At 40.1% G+C, this 24,579-nt stretch overlaps 2 protein-coding genes across 2 annotated transcripts in view; one reads left to right on the top strand and one right to left on the bottom strand.

Moving 5' to 3' along the window:
* Positions 1 to 1,132, top strand: ngb (neuroglobin). Its single transcript, XM_078277980.1, has 4 exons — positions 1 to 98; positions 552 to 660; positions 765 to 884; positions 980 to 1,132. The coding sequence occupies exons 1-4, from the start codon at positions 1 to 3 to the stop codon at positions 1,130 to 1,132; spliced, it is 480 nt and encodes a 159-aa protein (XP_078134106.1).
* A 7,184-nt stretch (positions 1,133 to 8,316) lies between these two features.
* tmem63c (transmembrane protein 63C) overlaps positions 8,317 to 24,579 on the bottom strand; it is a 30,838-nt gene continuing 14,575 nt past the window's right edge. Inside the window, exons 4-23 of the mRNA XM_078278188.1 lie at positions 24,183 to 24,270; positions 22,241 to 22,278; positions 21,331 to 21,473; positions 18,722 to 18,773; positions 18,512 to 18,620; positions 17,855 to 17,928; positions 17,643 to 17,723; positions 17,442 to 17,562; positions 17,124 to 17,257; positions 16,846 to 16,968; positions 15,513 to 15,666; positions 15,311 to 15,417; positions 14,668 to 14,754; positions 14,484 to 14,549; positions 14,212 to 14,374; positions 13,998 to 14,103; positions 13,004 to 13,171; positions 12,786 to 12,898; positions 12,630 to 12,704; positions 8,317 to 11,778 (exon numbers count right to left, since the gene is read on the bottom strand). Coding sequence (XP_078134314.1) covers positions 11,548 to 11,778; positions 12,630 to 12,704; positions 12,786 to 12,898; positions 13,004 to 13,171; positions 13,998 to 14,103; positions 14,212 to 14,374; positions 14,484 to 14,549; positions 14,668 to 14,754; positions 15,311 to 15,417; positions 15,513 to 15,666; positions 16,846 to 16,968; positions 17,124 to 17,257; positions 17,442 to 17,562; positions 17,643 to 17,723; positions 17,855 to 17,928; positions 18,512 to 18,620; positions 18,722 to 18,773; positions 21,331 to 21,473; positions 22,241 to 22,278; positions 24,183 to 24,270 — 2,233 coding nt within the window. The 3' untranslated portion in view covers positions 8,317 to 11,547. The remainder of the gene's footprint in view (positions 11,779 to 12,629; positions 12,705 to 12,785; positions 12,899 to 13,003; positions 13,172 to 13,997; positions 14,104 to 14,211; positions 14,375 to 14,483; positions 14,550 to 14,667; positions 14,755 to 15,310; positions 15,418 to 15,512; positions 15,667 to 16,845; positions 16,969 to 17,123; positions 17,258 to 17,441; positions 17,563 to 17,642; positions 17,724 to 17,854; positions 17,929 to 18,511; positions 18,621 to 18,721; positions 18,774 to 21,330; positions 21,474 to 22,240; positions 22,279 to 24,182; positions 24,271 to 24,579) is intronic.

Raw genomic sequence — 24,579 nt, 5'->3', positions numbered from 1 at the left:
ATGGAGAAGTTGTCAGGGAAAGAGAAGGAGCTGATACGAGGCAGCTGGGAGAGCCTGGGCAAAAACAAAGTTCCTCATGGTGTCATCATGTTTTCCAGGTAATATTTTACACAACCTGCATGATTCAAATGGAATTAGACAGTAAAGTGACTTGTAAGAGAAAAAAACATTGTTATTCTGTGCAGTTATCCTTTCATCAATACTTTAACCAAAAATAATAGTATTCTGCTGTTTTTTTTGTGTTATTACTTAATAGGTGTGGTGTTAGGAATATGTATTTGTGAATAAGTAACACCGGTGTAGAGAGAGAATCAAGCTAGATCCTTCGCTGAACACTTTCACTATGCAGGGACCGGAAGCTTGACTTGTTGCTTGGCGACAGACTGCAATAATCCAGAATTTACTTTGAGACAGCTGCCTGTAAATCAGAGACTAGCAGGAAAGATTTGTAGATGTATTATTTATAGATTGATTTTGTGTCTGTGTGGATGTTTGGCAAGCCAAGCTGTGTGTATACACCTATAGAATAGTGTGGTATTTGTCTGTGGTAGGCTGTTTGAGCTGGACCCAGCACTCCTCACTCTTTTCCACTACACTACAAACTGTGGCTCCTCACAAGACTGCCTCTCCAGCCCTGAGTTCCTGGAACATGTCACCAAGGTGAGCTCCTTTCACCGCAGTCACCACTACGAGTATACAGTTCGTTCTTGTGCACAGTTGTGAACACTCTGTGTATTTGCATGTATCTGTGCACGTGATCCCAGGTGATGCTTGTGATCGATGCAGCAGTCAGCCACCTGGACGACCTTCACACCTTGGAGGACTTTCTGCTCAACCTTGGGAGGAAGCATCAGGCAGTGGGAGTCAACACGCAGTCATTTGCTGTAGGATCAACAGTTCATAGTACAACTCTCAAAAAGCAAGTTCACAAGTGAATGATCTGTGAAAAAAAATATGTTTTTGTGTGTGTGCTTTTCAGATGGTTGGTGAGTCCCTTCTCTACATGCTGCAGTGCAGTCTGGGCCAGGCCTACACGGCGCCGCTGCGTCAAGCCTGGCTCAACATGTACAGCATCGTGGTAGCAGCCATGAGCCGAGGATGGGCCGAGAACGGGGAGGACAAGGCCGACTGAGTTGGACTGGGAGTTGCTGAGCAGTTTCTGTCAAATCACTCAACATGGTTGGCATGGAATAAGGTTGTATAACTTGCAGCATTGTGGCTTTGGCTGCCGTACATTTGCTCTGTGAGTGAGGTCACATAGCGTAGCGAATGCATGGTGTGGTTACACTTTACTATTGGATCGACCAATCGCAGAGTTTATTTTCTTTGCTTTAGCTACCAGACGATGCTGCTGTATAGATGTGAGGATCTGAGCCAGCCTGCTTTGGTTCTAAGCCTGGACCTGTAATCTGAGCGCCTCACGCTGAGAAAAAGCAACAGGATAACTGTTGAGTCTCTTTGTATATAATGGCTTTGATATACAGTATCTACTCAAATAACGGTGACTGTATTGGTCTTTGTGATATATCTTAAAAGAGTTGCACAGTTGTAAAACACTAAATATTATATTTAGGCATCACACTCTACTCAAACTGTGATGGTTACTGTGGCCAGCACGGCAGCTCTCTATCTAACTGGAACACAGTGATACTTTACAAAACATGTTAAAGGTTTTGGGACAAAGCAATGTGATTTTACAGAAGAAAATCCTATCACCTTAGTTCTAATCATTACTGTGTTTTCTATTGATATTACACATCATTACACCTATTTTAGCGTGTGACTTTGTTGTCAGACCTATTAATTAAAAATGATATTCAATAGATACTGACAAGAATTGTTACTACTCTCTGATAGCTCTCTTCAGAGATCTATGACTGTTAAGGTGTCCATGTGCACCTTACTCAACATGGTGTGTGATGCCCTCCTCAGTAGAGATTGTGATTATTTCAATAGGCTTCAGCTGACTGTTAAACTCTAACTAATAGACTGTTATGTTGACTATTTACATTAGAGTAAAGGGCATATTTGTTCCTTGGCTATCAGTTTCCAGTCATTGTAAGTGTAAAGTATTTTTCTCTCTCTCTTGTAATCGCTTATCTCAGTAATGCATATTAATTGTGTTGTTGTGGCTACAAACGTACTATTACCTCAGCTTTAGATGTGACGATCAGCAGAGTAGCCAGTGTTTCTTCAACACAGAGCTTCTACATGGGAGGCAATATTTATTTTGGATTATGAGAAAAGACAACCTTAATTGATGATGATTTTTTTCCCTTTCAATTTATTTACACAGAACAAATAATACAAAGATACTGTGTGCTGACGTTGTCCTATATGTGTGTGTTATTATTATTGCTGCCATAACACTGTATGTATCATCCTCAGCTGTTATTGACATTCATGGTCATTATGCCAAGTAACTTAGCAACAGTGCGCCAAGTATTAGATAATAACACCATACAACTGTAAATCCAAGCTGCTGATATGTGGTTATTATCGCTTTAGTCTGAGTTTACATTTATAAAGTTTATTTTTATATTCTGAAATGTATGTGTTGTTACGGAGCATTGATTTGATTTCTTTTCCAAATGTGACATACAGTATGTCCTCCAGATATATTACCTTATGTGGATTTCCAGTTAATGAAACCAAATGTTCTGCTTTTAATCAGGTTTATTTAATAAAAAGTAATAGAGATAGATATTAACTTCTAAATGTGCAATCCTTACAGAAAATTATAAAAGCTGTTTTCTATTGAACTATTCTATCCCCCCTGTTCAGTCTGTATTACAGCCCAGTGGTGTAATCTTTATTAACTCACTGTGTATGTGGTGTATTTATAGTGATTATTTTCTTAGTATCAGTACTCAGCCCTATGGAGGTTGTTCTCCACGTCTCTGTTTTCAATTACCTGACCTTAGGTCTTTTTAGCAGGCATGACTGATAACTGGCATGTTATCCCGTTAACATCCAGCTCTGTACATATTGGGTGTGTCACTGTCTACCTCATCATTATCAGCTGCTATTGAACAGCGATGACTTCACCTAGTTATCCTTCAACCAAAAACGCACAGTATGATTAAAATTAATGCACACTCTTTGTAAACTGGATTCCATCCTTTCAAAAAAACATGTTGTGTACTTACTTGATACTAAATAAAGTGATCTGTGGATATTTAACTGCTTGACGAGGTCAGTGTGTTTTCCTCTCACTCTAAGGTTTGTTTGTCACAGACTGATAATGGTAACAACACAATGGTCAGCGTTTGAAATCAATGACATGATGCCTGATTTCCTTCCCACTGACAGCCCATTCCCTTGCGTTACATAAGATCCAAGCGCAGAATGGCTCATCGCCCTTGGCTACAGAGACGAGGGCGACTTCAGGCACATCAGCCCACTTACTTAATGTCACATCAAGATTGTTTACAGAATTTCACATTGAACACATTTGAAATTCTGTTTTTATTTTCCTCCAAAAACAAAAAACAAAATCTTTATAGATGTTTGGACATGTTCTCGCTTAAATATCAGTTTGTGTATGTGTGTCCTGTAGGGGAAGCCATAATGAGAGAAGTGGAGAAGGGAGGGTCGTTGTAATAAGTTATCTGAATACGCATTTCTCGCATATATACAATTTGCTTGTATCATTGTAAAAGTCATATCCATGAGCTGGCTGTCTGTTCTGGTGTTGGGACAGAGGCTGACATGGCCTTAATCTGTCTCTGTACTCCCAACAGTATCTTCACTCTCACTGTCCCACTGAGAGTCTGTTGTATTTATGTTGGCTCCATGCTCCATGTCTCGCTTCAGCCTACAGAACAACAGTAAGCCAGAGTTGTCTAGTCACTGGGCTTCATGGATACTGACCTGACCTCCACTTAGGTCACCAACCAATGGTTAGATTGAAACAAAATTGAATAAGCTGCTTACTAAAATACATTAAGTGTTTATTTCCCTTGTGGCAATTCATTAATCAGTACCTATAGTTCTACAGTCTTACCTTGTAGTGTACGAGGATTTGCTCTGAAGTCTGTCGTCGTCTGGAGAGGAGCCTGTGAGAAAAGACAACACATTATTTTAAGAAAGTCTGCAATGTGTTTTGGAATGAAGGGGTATTGAACGTTGTCATGGCAACTGTTAAGTAATCGTCCAGAGTCTATGTGTGTTTGTGTGTGTGTGTGTGTGTGTGTGTGTGTGTGTGTGTGTGTGTGCGTGCATGTGTGTATGTGCGTGCATTCGTTTTGGGATGAAGGAGGAAAGCAAGGCATTGCTCAATCACTCACTCATCCTAAATTGTACTATGGAGGCGAATGAGGATTGGACATTGACTACGCGTACAGGCTCAGGCTAATAAGGTTTGCTCTGATAGCTGCTGGAGTCTGCAACACAAACCTGCAAGCAAACCTGTCTGTCACTTCCAACTTAAAGTACAACCAGTTAAAGGATAAGGCTGTGGTTATTCATATATTTTCTGATTGTCGATACATCCAACCAAGACAGAATTAATACTTCTTAGTTAATTAGTACTTTCTGACTTCCCTATCTTGTCTGTGACTCAAACCCCTTGGTTCCCACTGAAGATGTAAATCTTTAAAAACCAGGCACAATTATATAGTTTCAGGCACTGTAATTGTGGCCGTGTTGGCTCAGTGGTAGAGCAGGCGCACATATACTTCGAGGTTTATGCCTCGACGCGGAGGTCCAGGGTTTGAATCTGACCTGTGACAATTTCCTGCATGTCTTTCACACCTAGCTGTCCTGTCAAAAATTGAAGGTGGAAAAGCCCCCAAAAAAATCTTTAAAAAAAAACTAAAGGCACTGTAATTTCCCAAAGCAGCTGGGCACTGTAGTGTATGGCAAACATTACTCAAACCAGAGTAAATGTGAGGATTATTTTGAGCTGTGGATTAATACACATTTGAAGTGAAACAGCTTGTCTACACAGGAGGCGTTTCAACTGCGTTTTTCAGTCGTCCGTCTCTTGCAAGTCTGAGGGAACATACAGTTCTTGTTTAATGTAATCAGCCGCCAACAAAGACTGCGTAATGGCATTTGTTTTACATGTGCTATACGCGCTCAAACGTGACCCGAAGTAGGCCTACATTTCTATGCTTCAAGTCAATGTGTAACTATGTATTGTGTATTGGGTTCTGTGTGCTGTCAAGACGCGGGTGACCTACAGTCAATAATGTGCCTAAAAATATCTTGCGTAGACACAGATGGAGGACTGAAAATGCTGCTCCGCTAACATGCTGCTTTTTCTACACATTGTATAACAGTATTTACGGCGGTGTACAAGTATTTACGGCAATTACGTAGGGTTGACGCAAAATAAACTATGCCTATGTCATGGTAATGAAGGAACATGTCAGCCAGTGCAACAATGTGGCTCACTGATGTGTGTCGAATAGTTTTTCAGGCAACAATAGAGCTCTATGGCACAGAAGAATAAGCTATAGTAGGCTTTAGCTACACAGAAAATACTTGTTAGGTAAATTCATTTATGGGGTTTGGTCTTTTCATTCGATTTGCTGACAATTGTCAAAATATGTCTTATCCTTTAATAGAAGTTAAGAGGATCAGTTCAATTAATGAAATCCACTGATAATTGATTTCCTGTGGCAGCAGCCATGGCCGTATGTAGCTACTGCATCACCTAGTGTGCTGCGTTAGGTAGCTGTTCTTGACACCATTTGATTGGATATAACAAGGAAGGAAATTAATAGCCTACCTGAGACATTTTGATTTAATGAGGTAATCACCCTGTGAAACATTTTCTACCAAGTTGACAAATCAATCTTATGACGAGGTTCAGATTGAAAGTTGAGAAAGATTGTGTGAACAGCTACCACTGTAAACCCAGATTAAGTTGTAATTAAACTTTTTAGTGGTCATTACTTATTCTTTCATGTTCACCCATCATGTTCTGATGGGTTTCTGTCCTAGTGAAAGTGTGTTTTAATAATTTTCTGTTGATGTTTTGGTGTGCATTGATGGTATCTGGGTTTTAGTTTTGCATGGTTGATTTAGTGTTCATGTTCATTTATTGTTGCACCGTGACCGAGACCCGGGTCTCGCAGTGAGAAACGTTCAGTGGCACATACGTAGATCGGAATTAAGCAACTCTGTCTCCGAAGTGAAACTTACCACGCAACATAGTACATTGGAAAGTTACCGTGTCCTGTGTTCTTATCCTTTCTGTTTTTTGGATCAAATGTATTGAATACATTGTTCATAAAGTTAGGTTGTTATAAAGGAAAAACAATATTTATATTATTAAATTAACTATTTAATAGTGACAAGTAGCCTGATGTTTTTCTATTTGTTATGTTTCTTTGCATGTTTAAAGCTATAGTGCGTAGTTTCTGTGTCCCCCATGAGAAAAAAATCTAAGTAATGTAACCAAGGAGGATTAAAAAAACCTGATGGACTCTTCAGAAGAGGTAATTATATTCACTTGATTTTCTGCGCACGAAAGTCGCCGGACGACTCCAGTTTCTGAACATAGCACAGCCTGAGAAATACAGCCTGAGAAATACTGAGAGTTTTCTGGAGCTGATAGTCTTAATTAGCTTTGTATCAACTCATTTGGCTTGAATGCAACGGACGTTGATTAATATAAAAAAGTTACGCACTAAAGCTTTAACTTAACATGCTTATTTTAGAACATGACTCCAGAAAAAATAATTTTAGTTTACTAATGATTTTTTCGTAATGACTACTAATGTAAACTTGATCTGGTTTAAGGCAATGGGTTTCCACGCAAATTTCTAGTAAAGTCAACTAATTGGGGATAACGGTGTATATGGACCCTTGTTTCCAAGGTCAAGGATGAACTTTCTATCTCAACTTTTAAGCCAACATGGACAGAAAGTCTTGTTTGAAAAAAATGGACATTTGAAATATAAATCTGTGCAAAATCCATCTGCTGAGGGAGATTGTGAGATGGGATCCAGAGTTCTTGCATGGCTACTAAATGGATGTTGTAATATTGTTTTGTCAACTGCTATTTCCAAGGTCAAGGATTAACTTTCTTATGTACTTTTGTTGAAAGAGTATGATATATTCTAGGGGAGATACAAAGTTCAAAATTCTTAACAAAATGTGTCTACTTTCAGCTCATATATTATGTAAATACTAAACAACACCAACTTATTAAGCAACATTTGCATGCTGAAACAAACCCATATGGAAGTGAAAATATGTTTGCTGCAGGAGGCAGACACATTTACTATTCTAAGCATCTGGGCAGGAGAAAGGCCACGGGCCAAGCACCCAGAGGAATTCACATTTCACTGAGAAGCATGCTCAGTTGCCACGGGTGACAAGGGAAATGTCAGGGACTTTTCTTTCTTCCTTCGTAACTCTTAGCAATGAAGAAGCACTGTATATAATGGCAGGCATGTTATGATGTTTTCTTACAAACCTTTTTACTGCAGAAAAATGACATCCATCCAGTCAGTGTGAGATGTTTCTCTGAAACTAGTGCACCACTCTGCTGGAACAACAACTACCATTGCCACTTTGGTGCTACCACTTTCCACTGTGGTTTGATGAAAGCAGATGCTCATACAATTAATCCACCCTCAGATGTGGCTTCAGGGACCAATGAGACCTGCAGTATGTACAGGCTTGTCCCGAGGCTAGTTTGTATGCAGACACACCGCTTCAAACACTAAGCTAACATGCACCTGCATTTATTAGCCGCTTCTCCCCAGCTCGGTTAAATCTGGTCTGTGATTATCTTTGGAGCGACAGTTTGATCAAGGGAATTACTGTCGTTAGTAGTGCACTTTGTCAGACTTTAAAGGAATAGTTAGACATTTTGGGAAACATGCTTATTTTCTTTATTGCAGAGTTAAAAGGTTTCTGGTTTTTATACTAAATAAACAAGCCAGATATGGGTTAATTAGTGAGCTTTAGAGATGCTGATAGGTAAATTTCATTACCTTTGGACAGACAGGCTAGCTTCCAGTCTTTATGCTAATCTAAGCTAACTGGTTGCATGTGGTAGCTTCATATTTAACATAGGCTACAGATATGATGGTGGTACCAATCAATCAATCATCTAACTTTTGGCAAGAAAGCCTCAACATATTTTCCCAAATTTAAACTATTCCTTTCAATGGTCTAACATTAGTCACCAGTATTGTATGCAACATACTTATAAACATTTCCTGAAGGCATACTGTGCACATTCACTCTTGCACTACTACTAACCACATGAAGTGTGACTCACTGCCTCTCAAAAACACTTCATCACAGACCACATTAGAGGAGAGCAATAAGGAGTTCATGACACAAGATGAGTGGGTTGAGCTGAATTAATTTTAATTTCAGATCACAGCACTTCACTTTTGACAGATGAAAACTCGTTAGTCTGACAGAGATAAATCTCAAACGCAGTCTGTCCTAAAACCTCAACCTTCTTGGAGATATAACAACCCATATTTACAGCAGGCTCACATACTGTATGAAATAAAGTACTTATGATACACACATTTTATAAACAAAAGCAAAAACCGGTGGACATGTGGAAAGCTAATTTACCTCCAAATAGACCTTGGATGGCCAACCCGACAGTATATGAACAGACTTGACAGGATACAATAAAACTAGTTAAGCATGAAAACGGACAATCCCTCCTTGCATGGTCATTAGAGCTAAGAATACCCTAATACATTTTATTATATTTTTCAAAGGAAAGTATGTTTAATGAGCTGTGTAACAACCTTCTGCGAGAGAAACCCACAGGACATGTTGATAGTTCAGAGACAGAAATTTTGAGATGCGCTTTGATGTTTTTTTTTTCCAAATACATTTTACTTCATGATTCTCTGCACTGACCACTTCATTCTCTCTCTGCTGTCGGCTTACATCTGTTTTATACAGCATTAAAAACTACAGTTAGATTCCTTGTAAAATGGAGCTAATATATATCATTTTATGCAATACAAATAATAATACATTTTCTGAAAGTACAGGTGAAGAAAAATTGTATCACAGGCCTAAGATTTTCAATGATTAGACTATAATAAACCCTCTCATACAGAACACAAAATGGACTAAAACAACAGGCCTGAACAACAATACGCTTTACAGCTGTTCTGAGAGAAGATCTATGAACTAATCAACAAATAAAGAGACCTAACCAACCTAAAAGAGAAATCATATACAAGGGAATGACACTGGACACTGGCTCTACAGAGAGCTTGGTCATACTTCTTGGATAATCTGTATGATCAAAGAATACAACAGTTTAGAACCAAAAATATATTAATTGATATCAACAACAAGGCACCAACAAAGACACAATACAAAACATCTTTAAAAAAGCGATGGGACTGCTGTGACGTAGTGACACACAGTAAGTTAGCTTAGTGTTGACCTTGACAGTTCTTGACCTTAAAAAAAAAAAACATACTTGCTTGTTTGGGACTTTTGATCCCATCATATGGTCTTCATCTGCAGATGAACTTTGTTCAGTTGTTTGATCTGTAGACAATCATTTAGTTTACTCTTAAAAGCTCTAGAAAAGGCAAGTAAGTGGACTTTGATTGAGTTGTTTTCTCAACATAGTCAAGAATGAACTTTAAAGCACGAAGAAAAGTCCTAAACATGCAGAGAAGAGTGGAAAGTTTGAACAGCTACAATTCCATGACATCTGAACAAACTAATCTGCAGATGAAGGCCATGTTATATGGTCGAAAGCTCCAGAAAATGGTGGTAAGTGGACCTTGTGTGAAGATTGTTTTGTCAATATTTTAGTGGAATGAGCCTACTGCTTGTCTGTTGACTAACTACCAATTGTTTGTTTGCCAGTTTGTTGTTGTTCTGTTTTCATCTCTTCGACGTTTCTCCGCTTTATAATTTTCAGTCCATGCAGCATATTTTAGGTCATGCTGGATTGTCACACGAAAGGGAGTGTTTGTTCAAGGCACAGCAAGAGACATAAATAACAAACTGCAATCAATTAACCATTCAGTTTCATGAGAAGAAAAAACTTCCATCCCTCCACAAGGAAATAAAAATAACCCCAAAATACAAAACTTGCAAACATACAGACTGACGTTAAAACAATGAGAATAGCATGTGTGAAACCTGATCTTATGGATAAGGATGGAAATGCATACCTAATTTATACAACATAGTCAACATGCGGTGGAGTGTCACACAGAATAGGTTAATGCAACTGAAATCATGGTACAGTCTGGTAGTGCCTGAATATTACTGTTTGTATTTGGGACATAAATAAACATTTTTATCATTTTATTTTCATCACAGAACTGTGACCGACACTAAAAAAAAACCAAGAAACGATTTGAGCCATTATCATAACTTGTTGTTGTTGTTGTTAATAAATATAATGGCCTTAGTAGTAACACAGTATGTCACATAATTGATATTAAAAATAAATAAATTCCTCAAGAGATTTCAATATTGTTTTCTTGCAATGAGAGAAAGTAGACTCTATGGCATACGTATTTTCAAAATGTTCTACAATTTGGGAAATAAACGTATTTGCCTTTTGTTGAGAGTTAAATGAGAAGATCGAGTGGTATCGATCTTCTCATTTAACTCTCAGCAAGAAAGCAAACTGTTGCCAAAATGCCAAATGTTGAAATATACCTATAAAATAAATAAATAAAAATCGAGTAGGATCACATATACAGTCAAAACAGCATAATGACTGAATACTTTTATTAAGATGGGACAGCTCTGCAAATCCTTAACCAATCTCCAGTAGCCAAAGTCCCAAACCCAAAGCACAATATCAATGACACCAGAAATTCTGTAGCAAAAATAGCAACCTTAAATTGATAATAGTTACAATAAGCTTCAGGTACGGTCAAGCTGCTTGTGCCTTCTTGTAGAGAGTGTACATATATTACAGTACATGTCTGAGTTACATTTGGCCTTGCTCCGTCTGTCTGCTCTCTCACTGCAGATGGCTTCACAACTAGCTGCCCTCACCCTCAGCCTCCCTGAGCTCTGTCGCTGAGGAACCAGATATCACCCGTGTCCAGACCACTCTGTCAGTCTGCTGGGGCAAGCCTGCTCACACCACCCACACTGATGGGAACTTTCACCTCCACTCATGTTCAAGTGGCACAGGATGGACTATCTCTGATAGCAGCCCAAAGGGAAATTCCACCCCAGTCCCTTTCATTACTTTTAACCTTTTTTTCACTTGCAAATGAAGCCGTAGAAGAAGCTGGAATCCCTTTCACGGAGCATCCAATAGTTTACTAAACTAACTAAAATAATTTGTACATTTAGGGATGTATCTTCTGTAGAGATTGATGTTTTTTGTCCATGAGACAGGTTCAAGAGATGTTTTGGCAAACTGCTGTCTATATATTTATAGTGATGTTTACATGGATCGTGCTCCTGTATTCTTTCCTCTAAGGGTTGTTCATCCTTACTAACAAGCCAAGTCTGGTCTCAGGGTCTGAGGCAGCTAGGTTGGGGCATTGTGGCATTTAGCAATCTGTGTTCCCCAGGTGAAGGACACATGGAATCAGCGTGGGGGATTTGGTGTTACTGGAAGCCCACATGGCTGTCCATGAGCGGGCTGGAGCAGTAGGGGTCTGGGGGGTCTTGGAGCTCAGTCTCATGGGTCTGGGCGTGGCCTTCCTCACACTCCTCTTCCTCCTCTGGGCTGTGGCTTGTACTCTGGGACCTGGCCATGGCGCCGTAGCTGTGGTGGGCAGGGGAGGGCATGGGAGTCAAAGCCAGCTCTGGCTCCAGCAGCACGGACGCCACAAACAGCTGGGGGGAGGAAGATCAGATAGAGTTAATGATGGTGTCACACAGTAAATCATTCAATTCACGGGGAGTATATGAGATGAAAGTATGTTTTAAATTTGGGTCCCTACACTTAAGATGTAAATACTTGCACCAAGTTAACATCTGAACAAATGAATAACTGAGTTTTCAAATCCTGAACAAATTAAATGTTTTAAATTAAATTAAATGGCAAACATTATAAATCCAGTTTTTGGAGAGAATATAACCTATATGCTTTGAAGGATCATGTGTTTAGGTCAAAAATAATATGATCCTGGTTCCCAAATTTTTTCCTTGGCACCCCCCCTACTCATGTCTAAGAAAAGCTGAGCCCCCACCCCCGAAACCGAAGTTGAGGTAACTCTCGAGATAGATCCTTACTTTCTTTTTTGATACAGAGTAGTTATCAGCACTTTTATGTTTCTCCGCCATGTTTCATTATTAAAATAGTGATGCCGTGGCGGCAGGAAAAACGAGGATGATAGCAGCTAGCAGCTGACCTGATGACAGCAAGAGGTCCAGGAGGTTTGGCCTACTAAGTAGCCTACAATTTTAAGCGAGAACAAATATATATATATATATATATATATATATATATATATACACACAGACTTTTGTATACATTATATATTCTAGTGTATTATCATAATTTGTTTAACATGTGCAAATATTTTTTTTTTTACCTCAACCTCAAACCAGATAAAGACTTGCGCACCCCCTGTGATCTTTGCCGCCCCCCTGAGGGGTGCCCGGACCCCAGGTTGGAAACCACTGCTGTAAGATATGTTAATGGTATACTTTCAGGCTAATAAGAGAAAAAAGTAATACTGTACACTGGAGGCAGTGGTAGATGTTACAGTACTCCTGTCTCCATCAGTGAACGTCCCCTCTGCTGGCTGATCAGACATCTGAAACAAAGAAAATGCATACCATTCATTCAATATTTGTGTGTCTTCAGCTGAACATAGTCGTGTGAGTTATGAGCTGACCTGGTAGCTCGTTGACTTGTCTGGTTGCTTCCTAAGGCACAAGCGGAAGAGGGAAAAGGCAATACAGGAGATCAGGGACACTAAGGTGAAGAGGGTGATGGGATGCACCGGACCTATGACAGTAAGGGGAGATTGCAAGAAATGACATGGTTACACTCTAAATACAACGACAGTTACATAAACTGTAACATGATAGAAAGTGGAAAGTGATAAAGTACCTAATCTGAGCATAGAGAAGAAGAGCAGCCAGAACATGCAGAGGATGGGAGCCAGGATGACCTGGCTGATGGCTGCTCTGTGGATCCGCTGGCTGAGTTTGGTGGGAATGTATGCATAGTAGATGTTGTATCGGTCAACCATGTGCTTCAGGATCACATAGAGCAGACCTAGAGGGGCAGGGAAAACACATTTAAATATCTAAAACACTACAGCATTCTGTGGAAAATGGACAGCAGTGTTGTTGATTAAATGCGAAAAGTTAAAAAACCGGGTATGGTCCTTTAACATCATAGTGATATTTAGTTCTATCCAACCTCCCAACCTCCACCAAACCCCACACATAAGGCTTTAGGGCCTCAAACAGTGAATATATGAGGCTCAATGCAAAGTTTATTGCAATGTGAAATCATTTATTGTGACATGGCTACAGTGTGACCTGATTTATATAAAAAAATAAAAAATAAAAAATAATGGCTTAAAAACAAGCATTTTCCGTTTAGTTTTCAAATGAATATTTTGCTGTTCAGGTTTGGCAGTTATCCTGTGTTGCTTCTTTGTGGTTCCACCCAATAAGGTTTAACTCAACCAATGAGATTATCTGCCTCAGCTCTGCCTTTACAAAAATGTCAATTTGCAGAAAACAGCACAGGTAAAATACACAGAACAGCAGGGTAGTAAGTATGAAAGGCCCTAAACGGACTGAGGATTTGACTGCAGAAGTAAATAGAAGCTTGGTGAGCTCTGGGCTGAGGCAGGAGCAGAGTGGGCGTCTGGCTCGCAACTCACTGTGTCTGGGTGTCTGGGACTACAGCAGCAAATTCACACAGTCTGCATCGGACTGGCAGGCAGTGGAGGAGAGTGAGGTTAGAGTGTGAGGGGAGACGACACACACAAAGCTAAGAGGGAAGGTGATGGGATTGCAAAGAAAGATAGAAGGTGGAAAGAAGGAAGAGGTAGATGAGGATAAAGGAGGGTAACCTATATGTTGCTCACCAAAGGGTGTAATGATGGGACATGTGATGCTGTAGGTCATGCTGACTGCAAAGATACACATGGTCCAGGCATACTCCAGGCCAAACTGGAACTCATAGGCCTGGCTCTGCAGATGAAAACACAAACACAGTAAGAGTGTTGCATCTTAAAACATAGCACAATCTAATGTACCTGACATGAAAACACTGAGATAAGCATGAAAGGCTCAGCTGACCCGTTTGACATGAATGCGCTCAGCCTGGGACTTGGCAAAGCAGAGGCGGACGGCATACACCGTCAGTGCTGGGATACGAAGTAGCTCCATAGATGTGCCAATCAGACTGGATGTAATCACATAGTTTACAAAGAATGCACCGTTGTCAGGAAGAAACACACACCTGCACCCAGAAAACAGTGAAGCCTGAGTGTGTGGCTGCCAACAAATTGTCTTTTTAGGAGTCATAATACTCTAGGTACATTTTATTTCAACAAGAACAAGAATCTTACTGGAATTTGACCTCTTTCTCCTCCAGGAAGTTGACATCAAAGAGCCATGTGAAGAACAGGTCCAGACTACAGAAAGAATCAAATAAAAGCCAAACAATTAAAAAGTAAAATCAAAAGAATTGCGTAAAAATATAAGCAAAATGTGTATGTTTGTTTTGTGTCTGTAGATATGTTGTAAGTGTACCTGGACAGACCAAGTGAGGGCAGGATGATGACCATGAAGACCAGCAGGAAAAAACACTTGTGCATCGTTACTTGGTTCTCACCAGATCTGAGACATTAAATGAATAGCATTAGATCGTAAGAACATTATTATGCACCACATATTTAGTTATAAGACATATATACGCTGTACCCTTCAACGTAATTAATTCATAATGTGAAACAATGTAATGTAAAGTCAGCTGACTCTACATTTAAAGGACAGTTGGGTTTGCGGGGGTGCTTATGTACAGAAAGGGTGCTCGTAGGTGCTGCATGAGGTTGTCTCCTTATGCACAGTTGTTCTGCTCCTCCTCCTGCTCGTCACCATGTGCCATTCCCCTGTGCATGGTGACTATTGTGCATATCATTATCCTCACATGGAGATCTCTATGACAACCTACCCAGAATAACAGTGCAGGGACAGTGACAGAGAGAGGGAGGGAGAGAGTAAAAAGAGCAACAGGGTGAAAGAGAAAAAAATAATTGAGATGAGAAAAAAAGAAATGCTGAGAGTTGAGAGGAAGACAGACAGCCTCACATTAAGGGTCCATTTAAAGAAACAAAGAAAAGGCATTTCCATTTCAGAGGAGAGAGGAGAGTGGTGGTCGATGGCTGGTGAGTACCTGGTCCAGTGGGACTCAAAGAAGGCTGAGTAATAGACGATAAAGGGCAGCAGCACCGAAAACGCCCACAGCAGGAGGGTTGGGAAGAACTGGGTAATGACAGGGCTCTGGATTGGACAGCAAAATTATGAATTAATGAAACTGAAGAGGATTCAAATGTAGCATTAAGGTCACACAGTTCAACTCGATATTAAACTCTGACCCGCAGACTGTCCACAGGCCTTGTGACGTTGAACTTGTCCATCGTGTTGACGATGATGGCAGGAGTGGTGAGGAAGAAGAGCAACAGGAAGAGGAGGATGTTGAGGAGGACGCATTGCAGCCACCAGCGAGATCCGCACACTGACAGGTTTTCCCTGGTGACAGGAGAAATAATGAGCCTCAATTCACAATCATCCAGCATGACAGACTATTTAACACACTACTCTTCCCTGACACTCCTGTACTGTATGTATTGACATAAGCCTGAAATAGCCAAGCTCAGTTGCCTCTTGTATGGGAGTTGGTGAGCATGTTTCCACTGCACTGGACTGGAGAACAGCACACTTCAACACTCAGTTTTAATGAAGGAACAAAAGTACCTGCTCCAGTCATCTAGTTAGTGCAGAAAACACATCAACACACAAACACACTGCAGCCAATCAGGCATGAAGCATGAACAGTGAGCGCTACAATCTCTTTGGTTAATATCCCATACATATGCATTACTCACTCGTTACATAATCTCACTGGGACTGCTGCATTTGCTCTAAAGATAAGAAACATGCATTATAGCTAATCCAATCATGGATAGAGAAGGAGCTTTTTAAATGATGTTGAAATCTGCTGTAACACATTGATGCATCTTAAATGTTGCTGTTCGCTATTTTGATGTTCTTAAAGAAGGGGAAGCTCAATGAAAATATTGTAGAAATGCGAATGCATTTATTCTGAAAAAGATGACATACATAATTTGCATAATGTACCTTCTTGTCTAAATAAATAGACTCTTTGAGGTCCATCATTACAAGCTAATGTTGCATTGACAAACAAAATTACAGCCTACACAACTTTGGTTTAAGGTCTAGCCAAGATCCAGAGCTTTCTAGGATACCAAATATGTCAGTGTTAATTACAGGGAAATGTGTCTGAATGATGCATAAGACATGTAAAAGTGGATAATACACTCAAAATATGTGTCCACGTCGGGTTGTTTCGGTTTCCTCCCACAGTCTAAAGACATGCAGCAGGTTAGGTTAATAGATTGCTTGTACTGTAGTTGTAAATGTGAGTGTGAATGATTGTCTGTCAGTGTACCAATGCATGCTGGGAATGGTTATAGCTCTATATATATATTGCTATATACATTGCTATATATAGCTATATACTCTATAGCTATATTGCAACCATCCACAGGTTAAGTATACTAGATAGATGGATATCTCCCTTGTTTTAAGTGCTAGAAAAGTAGTATGATGTTGTTAGTGTGGAAAATGTTGACTTTGAGGCTAATCAAGGGGAAATAAGGTTTAAGTTCCAGTAATGTCATTACTGACCAGATGATGTCACTGGGAGCAGGTGCGTAGCTGACCCCCCATTTATGCGACTGCACCACAGTGGTGATGCTGGACTGCTGAGGGCTGCGACGACAGCGTACACAACCGTAGTCCTTCACAATGCTGGAAAACAAAACAAGTGTTCTGCATCAGTACTCAGTAATGCCTGCTTTTATGCCACTTCATAAATTTTATGGCTGCTCCCTGCTGTGACAGGGTTTATGTGATGAGAGGACCTGACAGACATAAACCACAATGTCATGCTGTTGTTTACTCACACAGCAGTCATCCTCTCATCACGAAAAGTCACAAAGGCGATGCCGAGCCTCTTCATGGAGATGCGGTTCTTCTCAGCATTAAACTCGTCTGTCCGCTTTTCTTCTAACTCGCTATAGTACTGTTCTGCATCCACCTGCAGAAAAAAGTTAGAGCACAAATTACTAACTGCATCTTTCACTCTCAGAGATCCCCATATTTACAGTGGCAGGATATATCTTGTTGCTGCATGCACCTACTTCTGGATTGCAGTGCCATCCAGTGGCAACATACTTTTTGTGCAGCACCTACTAATCCCAATTATGCTGATAAAAAAGTACCTTTTCAAAGCCACAGATGTCGCAGCAGAATATCTGAGCACACGGATGGGTCTTGATCATGATCTTCCCCTCCTTTTGGGCCATTGTGGCAAAGTACAGCCTGCCTTTCATTGCCTTGCGTCTGCAAAACACAGCATCCTCAGACAAGAGCCTCACACTGATTCCAAACTGTGTTGCTCCAATCTGTAGCAGCTACTGTACCTCTCTAAATCCAGCCTCATCAGATTGTGGACATCAAAGCAGAAACGGATATCAGTGACAGTACAGCTGGGGTAGGCCTCACTAGTGAATGGAGCAAAAAGAGGTAATCGTAATAAAGACAATGAGATTGTGCATGTACAATGGTCAGGGCTTCCTTTTGACATTAATCAAACATCATGACTTAACAATGAAAAAGAGAAGAAAACGTGTACTGGAAGTGTTTGGTGATGAGTCCTGGGTCAGAGATCTCTCTTGGTATGGAGGTAATCATCAGTGTCCTGGCTACCTGCAACACATAATGTAACCACCATGAGAAGTAGCTTTAATAAACTGCAACAACAAAAAATCACCATCTTATCATGCTGAAGTGAACAATCTATGGATGGCAATGCCGGCCTCTCGGTACACCACTTTGATTCAGAAAGAAATATCTCAACAACTACATGAACCAATGTGGTGCACACATCCATTGTCCCCAGAGGATGTATCCTAATGACTTTGGTGATCCTCTGACTTTTCCCCTAGCGCCATCAGCAGGTTGACATTTGTGGTCCAGAGTGAAAGGTCTTTACAACTACTGGATGGATTTCCATGAAATCTGGAACACACATTTATGTTCCCCTCAGGATGAAATGTAATCACTTTGGTGATCTATTAACTTTTCATCCAACACAACAATCATAATCTAGTTAGAAGCCAACTATAATGACATTCCCACCAGCTATACTTTGTGTTTAGCCCTAATTAGCATGCTAAAACGCTGAAAAAGAGAAAGTGACTTATTAAGATGAGATTTTATAGGATATTTTTTGCAGTGTCAAAATGGCCAGGCCTTGATGTTTAAACCGTATGATTTGATGGTGACAGACCTTCTCATCTTCTCCGTACTCCAGCCGTATCAAGTGGTGAGCCATACACAGCAACGTGATGATGAAGTAGACCAGAGCCAAGATGCTGTGGAGCCACAGAAAGCTGTCCCTATGAGGCACAAAAACTCTGTTGTAGTTTGAACGAATATAGAAGTCCAGTTTTTCATGGTTCTGTGCTATTTCATGAGATGTAATGTCATTCAGACTTACTTTGCGCTAACATTAGCCAGTGTTGTTCTTCCAAAGTTTTCAGGACTGTCTCCTGTAGAAATAATGAAACATGACAGAGAGGGAGACATTTTAATTTTCTAATGACTTAAAGGAAACCCCTCCTCTTTTGTCTGGAGGCTACAATGAAGCAATGTCACTATTCAGAGAAAATGTTTTCCATCCAATTTAATGACATCTCTCTCATCTCAATGACATTTTCACACAAAATTCAAACATCGCAGTAATGCCTAACTCTGCTGTTTTAATTTGGGCAACCTTTGTTTGCTGTTACCATGGCAGCCTGTCATTGGGTGGTGGTTAATTTAATGACTAGGGTGACACACTGGTTCATAAGATGACAGCCAGCAGTAATAAAAAAGTTTCTGTGGACAGCCCAGCTCCTCGTAGACCCCATAATGGCTCCTGCCTTCATCCTGTTATGGAATCGCTTACTCAACGCTTCCTACAAAATAAGCACACAACTGCCAAAAGGCATTTCTGCTGGACCCTAACAACTCATTTTCTGCACCATCCCACCCCTGACACCTACATGTGTATGTTAAGAGGAAATGAAGCACTTTCTATTCCTATAATTCTGGGCTTGATGAATTGGCACTTGTATGCTAGCAACTCCCATTACCGTAGATAAAATGCAGCCTTTGTGTAAATGTACACTGTAAACCCAGTTTTAGTTGTGATTAAACTTTTTAGTGGTCACTACTTATTCTTTCACGTTTTGTTAAAAAACATATTCATTACTAAATCACATCAGTTGTTTGTTATAATCAGCTTAAGTATGCAGTGTACAGATCATATTAAGCAGAGATAACCAAGGATGTTAAGTTTCTGTATGGAAGACGCGGGGTCATTTGAACTGTTCTGTGCTAAAGCGATGCAAAGGCTCATGAAAAAAAAAAAACATTCTGAACAGTTTCTCTCCTTTTTTTTCCCATTTAACCTTTATTTATCCAGGTAAGTCAATTGAGAACATATTCTCATTTGCAACGACGACCTGTCACACTCACACAATTAAACATTCATATCTGGAAGCTGCCCAGTACAACCACAGTCTGATGTGCTGGCCACTGAGCAGCTCCACTGGAGCAGTTGGAGGTCATGAGGGAGAGACAAGCACTGCTTTTTCACTTTCCCCACCCAGAGTTTATCCTGTCGGTCTGGGGATTGAACTTACGACCTCCCAGTCACAAGCTCACTTCTTTAACCTTTAGACCACTGCTGCCTCATTAAAGTGCATTTTAATAATGTTCTGTTAATGTTTTGGGTGTGCATTTATGTTATCTGGGTTTAGTTTAGTATGGTTGATTTAGGGTTCATGTTTATCTAGATTTATTGTTGCACCATGACCGAGATCCAGGGGGTCTGATGGCCCCTGGGCAGTGAAAAGATGGTAAGAGGCAAATACACAGGGTAGAAGTAGCTCTTTTTGCTGAGTGAACCTATCTACTCATTATAATCCAATGAGTGAGAGAGTGCAATGTCATATGTGTATTGTTAAATTTTCTGATATGTTGGAATAAATGTACAGTATATGTTCTTCAAACTAAGCGGTCACAAAAGCAAAACAATATTTAAAGTATGTGAACACATATCTTTAATAGTGAGAAGTTGTCTGATGATTTCTTTGCATGTTTAAAGCTATAGTGCGTAGTTTCTGGCGCCCACACGAGGAATTTTAAGTAATGATAACAAAATAGTCTGCGCGTCCATAAGCTACCAGCCTTTGGTGATCCCGCACCACACTCACCCCCACCCCTCCCCCACGCAGTTGCTAGTAGCCAAGGAGGACACTGAGGATTAAAAAACATGATGGACTCTTCAGAAGAGGTAATTATCTCTTAATTAGCTTTGTATCAACTCATTTGGCTTAAATGTAACGGACGTTCATTAATATAAAAAAGTTACGCACTAAAGCTTTAACTTAACATGCTTATTTTAGACAACATGACTCCAGAAAAAATAACTTTTGTTAACTAATGATTTGCAGTAATGACTACTAATGTAAACTTGATTTGTCTACTGCATCAATTTACCGTTGTGTGTTAATACTGTACAACTTGACCTGTTAAGTTAAGGCAAGGGGTTTCCACACAAATTTCTAGTAAAGTCAACTAATTCGGGATAACAGTGTATATAAATAGTAATAGTTTCACTTCATAATGTTGTTTTATGGCTCATTTTAGTTTAAAATGAACTTCAGAGTTGATTTCAGCTTTGATCTAATTTCATTTACGCAATATGCTTTTTCCACCTTTAACTGATAGGGGGAAGACATGCAGGAAATCATCAGAGGTCGGATTCGAACCCTGGACCTCTGCACCGAGGAATAAACCTCTCAATAAATGTGGGCCTGCTCTACCCACTGAGCCAACCCAGCCACTACTTCGGCTTTTTTTAAACTCAGCTTTAACAGTGATTGTTTTAAGCTAAAGTTTTGGTGCATTTAACCAATAAATCCTTAGGTGTGTAGGTGTGTGTAATAGTCTCTGTGTGGCCTGCGAGATGCCCCATGTGCCTCCCCTATGGTAAAGGATATCCCTTGGCTTTTCAAACAGTCGGCCAGCTAGACCATCATCTGCAGACAAAAATACCCAGGAGGTTCCCGGAAAAATTGACCGGCAGGATTACGGCCAAAGACAGCAGGCAAACCACTGTCATGAGCAGGATGATGTGGCGCTGGAAGGACAGGTATGTGACGGCGTCAATGCCGCATTTGCTTCGTATCTCCTCATCCCTGAGGAAATAGAGAGAGGGGAAACATTCAGAATCCCTTAATCCCATAATCCAGAGATCCCAAACTCTGTATGCTACATGGCAAAAAGATGTTGCAAATTGTTTCTTCAGGTGTCAATAATTGAATTTCCACACAATATACATGTGATGATAATCAGAGCTGTGCAATCTTAACCTAGGATATGTATGCAGGTTTGTCTATTTGCAGGACAAATGGGCCTACAGCTTATATCTCATCATAATTAAAACTATGGCACCACTACATTGGTGCCAGAAGATGTGGTTACCAGGCGGGAGGTTCAGGAAAGCCAGTGTCATAAAAATAGAACAAAAACAAAAACATAAAGAATAAAAAAAGAAGAAAAAAGGGGCACCCTAGTCACACGAAGGCCCACACATTGCGAACTCTCAGGGTGGGTTTACACTTTCCCAGGGCGAGATGCTGGCACAGTAGCTAAAAACAGAGGCAACCAAACCCTGCCATAATACTATGGAAACCATGGACACCGTGGTAATCGCCTTTTTACAGGCCTAAATATGTTGTGTGTAGTCAGACTGGAGCAAGAGCAAATATTCAAGGGGAAACCACGGCACCGGCGGTCACATGAGCCCAGACTCGTTTGTTTTTGCTGCTAAATGACATATAACAAGAGACTTTACATTTGCCGGTTACATCAGCTTTGAAGAAAGTGGGCCAATAAAAGGATGGAAGCTAAGATGAGAGAAGGGTAAAAAATAATTACAAGGGCAACTGCTTTGTGCACTTACTTCATGTGGTAAAGTGATGAGAGCCACGAGCAGAAGCCCTGAAAGGAGAGGAGAATCATAAAACATCCAATGGATTAGTTATTTAAGATATATAAATTACATATGCATGCAAGTCTGTGCATACCACATCTGGCTATTTGCATGCATCCGCTATTTGCATAGTAATAAGGTCTCAGAGTGACACAGAGGGGGAGATTTAATAGGTCTAGCCTGGAGCAGTAACCACTTTACTGCAGCCTCAGCTTTGAGTAGGCACAGGACGATGACTCCAGTCTGACTCTTTGTCTTACACTGTTATAAACATGCAGATAGTGACCTCAGTCTATCACACAGGTGTCATGGACTCACAGCTGAGTCATGAGCCAAACTTTCCTCTTACAGTTGATGCAATACCATCTTAGTCATGTGGCCTTTATTGTAAAAGTGCAGACATCAATATATCATTGACAAATTAACTGTGACACTGTGGTATAGTTACTGTAAATAAATGAGAACATGATCAGGAAGACTGATAGACTGTCTAACATCAGTGGTATTGTTGATAATAGTGTTTCTTAAAAATTTGACTTGTTTCTACATTTCCCATAACGCTTTCTCCTTTATATTTTGCAGTGTACAGAAAACTGGAGTCTATCAGTCTTCTACTCAAATACTATGATCGTTTACCCTAATTTTACTGTTTGTGGAGTTTTATACCACTAGTGGCACTGTAGAGCAGGGTTAGGTTGATCAGGTCCCTTTATTGTTTGCATGTGTTCTACCAGCATAAATATTGTATGTGTACTGCATAAGTAGACTGTCACCTTTTACCTGTGACACAACTTTCATTGTCTTTATAGTATCTCACAGCCATGAAATGAGCACCTAAGAGTCTGATTGCCCTTCCTGGCTTCAGTTGCTGTGGATGTGACCATGCTGTGTGCCGAGGTGCACTGGCTGGCATTAGAAGAAGCGTAGTGGAACATTTTCCCCATTGTTTGGAGCGAAGTTGTTCGGCTACTCTAGTTTTGCACAAGAGCTCAGGGCAGCAAGGCAGGAGAAAAAAGTATTGAATGGAAAAAGGAAAAAGCAAAAAAAAAAAGATATGTAGATATGTTGGGTGACAAAACTAAAAATGGAGAGGATTTTGGACCGACACAGAGGTGGCACTGTTTTTCCTGGGTTAGTAGACCTAAACCAGTTTACTTTGTTGTCGCACTATTAGCTATAACAGCTTATTTTCGCTAGTTTTCCATATGTCAATGCATGTCTACTTACACATCCAGCTGATAAGTAGCAACATTAGCATTCATTCAAAGTCGATTTTGTGTTAATCTGATCTCTAAGTCCAATTTTCACTCTCCACCAATCAATCTGTTAAATGCTCCACTAGCTACTGTAGTCGCTTTGGTAACTTTGGTGCAGGACAGAAAGCATACAGTGGGTTTATCAGAGCTTTTTCGCTGAAAACTGTTGCCTGCTGTGGCTGGAAACTAGGTTGATAAGAGTGGCTCTTGAGCGCTGTAAAATCAAAACAATGAACTAAAAGATACGATAAACACTCCATATAGCTGAAAGAAACTGCAGAGTTGGATGATCTTTCTTTGTGGTTTTTGTCACTAGCTGTGACCCCTTTCACGTTACACATAGTTATTTGATACATTGTTAATGAAAAAATATGAATTAGTGCAACTTTAAAGTAAGGCAGCAGAACCACACTCAGCTGTAAACTTAGAATGGGAACAATGCAGGTTTCAACACATAAACTGCAAATATTTTATGAGGTATGGAATGCATTTAACATTTTTGTGTGACCTAAAGGACACAGAGGCTGGGTGTAAACAAAACAAGGATGAAATCCACAGGGTACCTTTAATTTATCCGAAAATGCTATTATGGGGTTCCTTGGTGCTTTAGGAACTGATGGAAAACTCTCTGCGCAGGCAAACAAAACAAAACTCACCATGTCCTTGGTCTCAGAGTCGGAGGGACTAGACTCTGACGGAGACTTTTCTTTCTCACTTGGTTCTCCATAAAACAGGGATGTGAGACTGAATTGGGCAAGATGAAACAAATAAATAGCAAGATCATCATATTGATTGTGGCCTGACACAACCTTATCAATACATCCACTATGTAACATAATGTAACTGCTCTAGACAGTTTCACAGTCTGAAACCTGTGTGTGTATACAAAAAAAGACATTCAGAATGAAGACATTCAGTATGGTCGAATACAATAAAGCCAGTGTGATGATTGAATTTGTAGATATTTCTCTCTGGGCCGTACCACTGACAGTTCAACTGTGTGTCAAATTAAGCCGCATAATTAAATAGTATACGAGAGAGGACAACTTGGCA

This window comes from Sander vitreus, chromosome 20 (genome assembly GCF_031162955.1).
Source record: "Sander vitreus isolate 19-12246 chromosome 20, sanVit1, whole genome shotgun sequence".
In the NCBI taxonomy this organism is placed as follows: Eukaryota; Metazoa; Chordata; class Actinopteri; order Perciformes; family Percidae; genus Sander; species Sander vitreus.
This window is presented reverse-complemented; position numbering and strand designations above follow the sequence as displayed.

Coding starts and splice junctions, on each gene's coding strand:
- ngb (XM_078277980.1), top strand. CDS start 1: ATGGAGAAGTTGTCAGGGAAAGAGAAGGAGCTGATACGAGGCAGCTGG. Junction 661..764: donor TCCTGGAACATGTCACCAAG/GTGAGCTCCTTT, acceptor ACGTGATCCCAG/GTGATGCTTGTGATCGATGC. Junction 885..979: donor TCAACACGCAGTCATTTGCT/GTAGGATCAACA, acceptor TGTGCTTTTCAG/ATGGTTGGTGAGTCCCTTCT.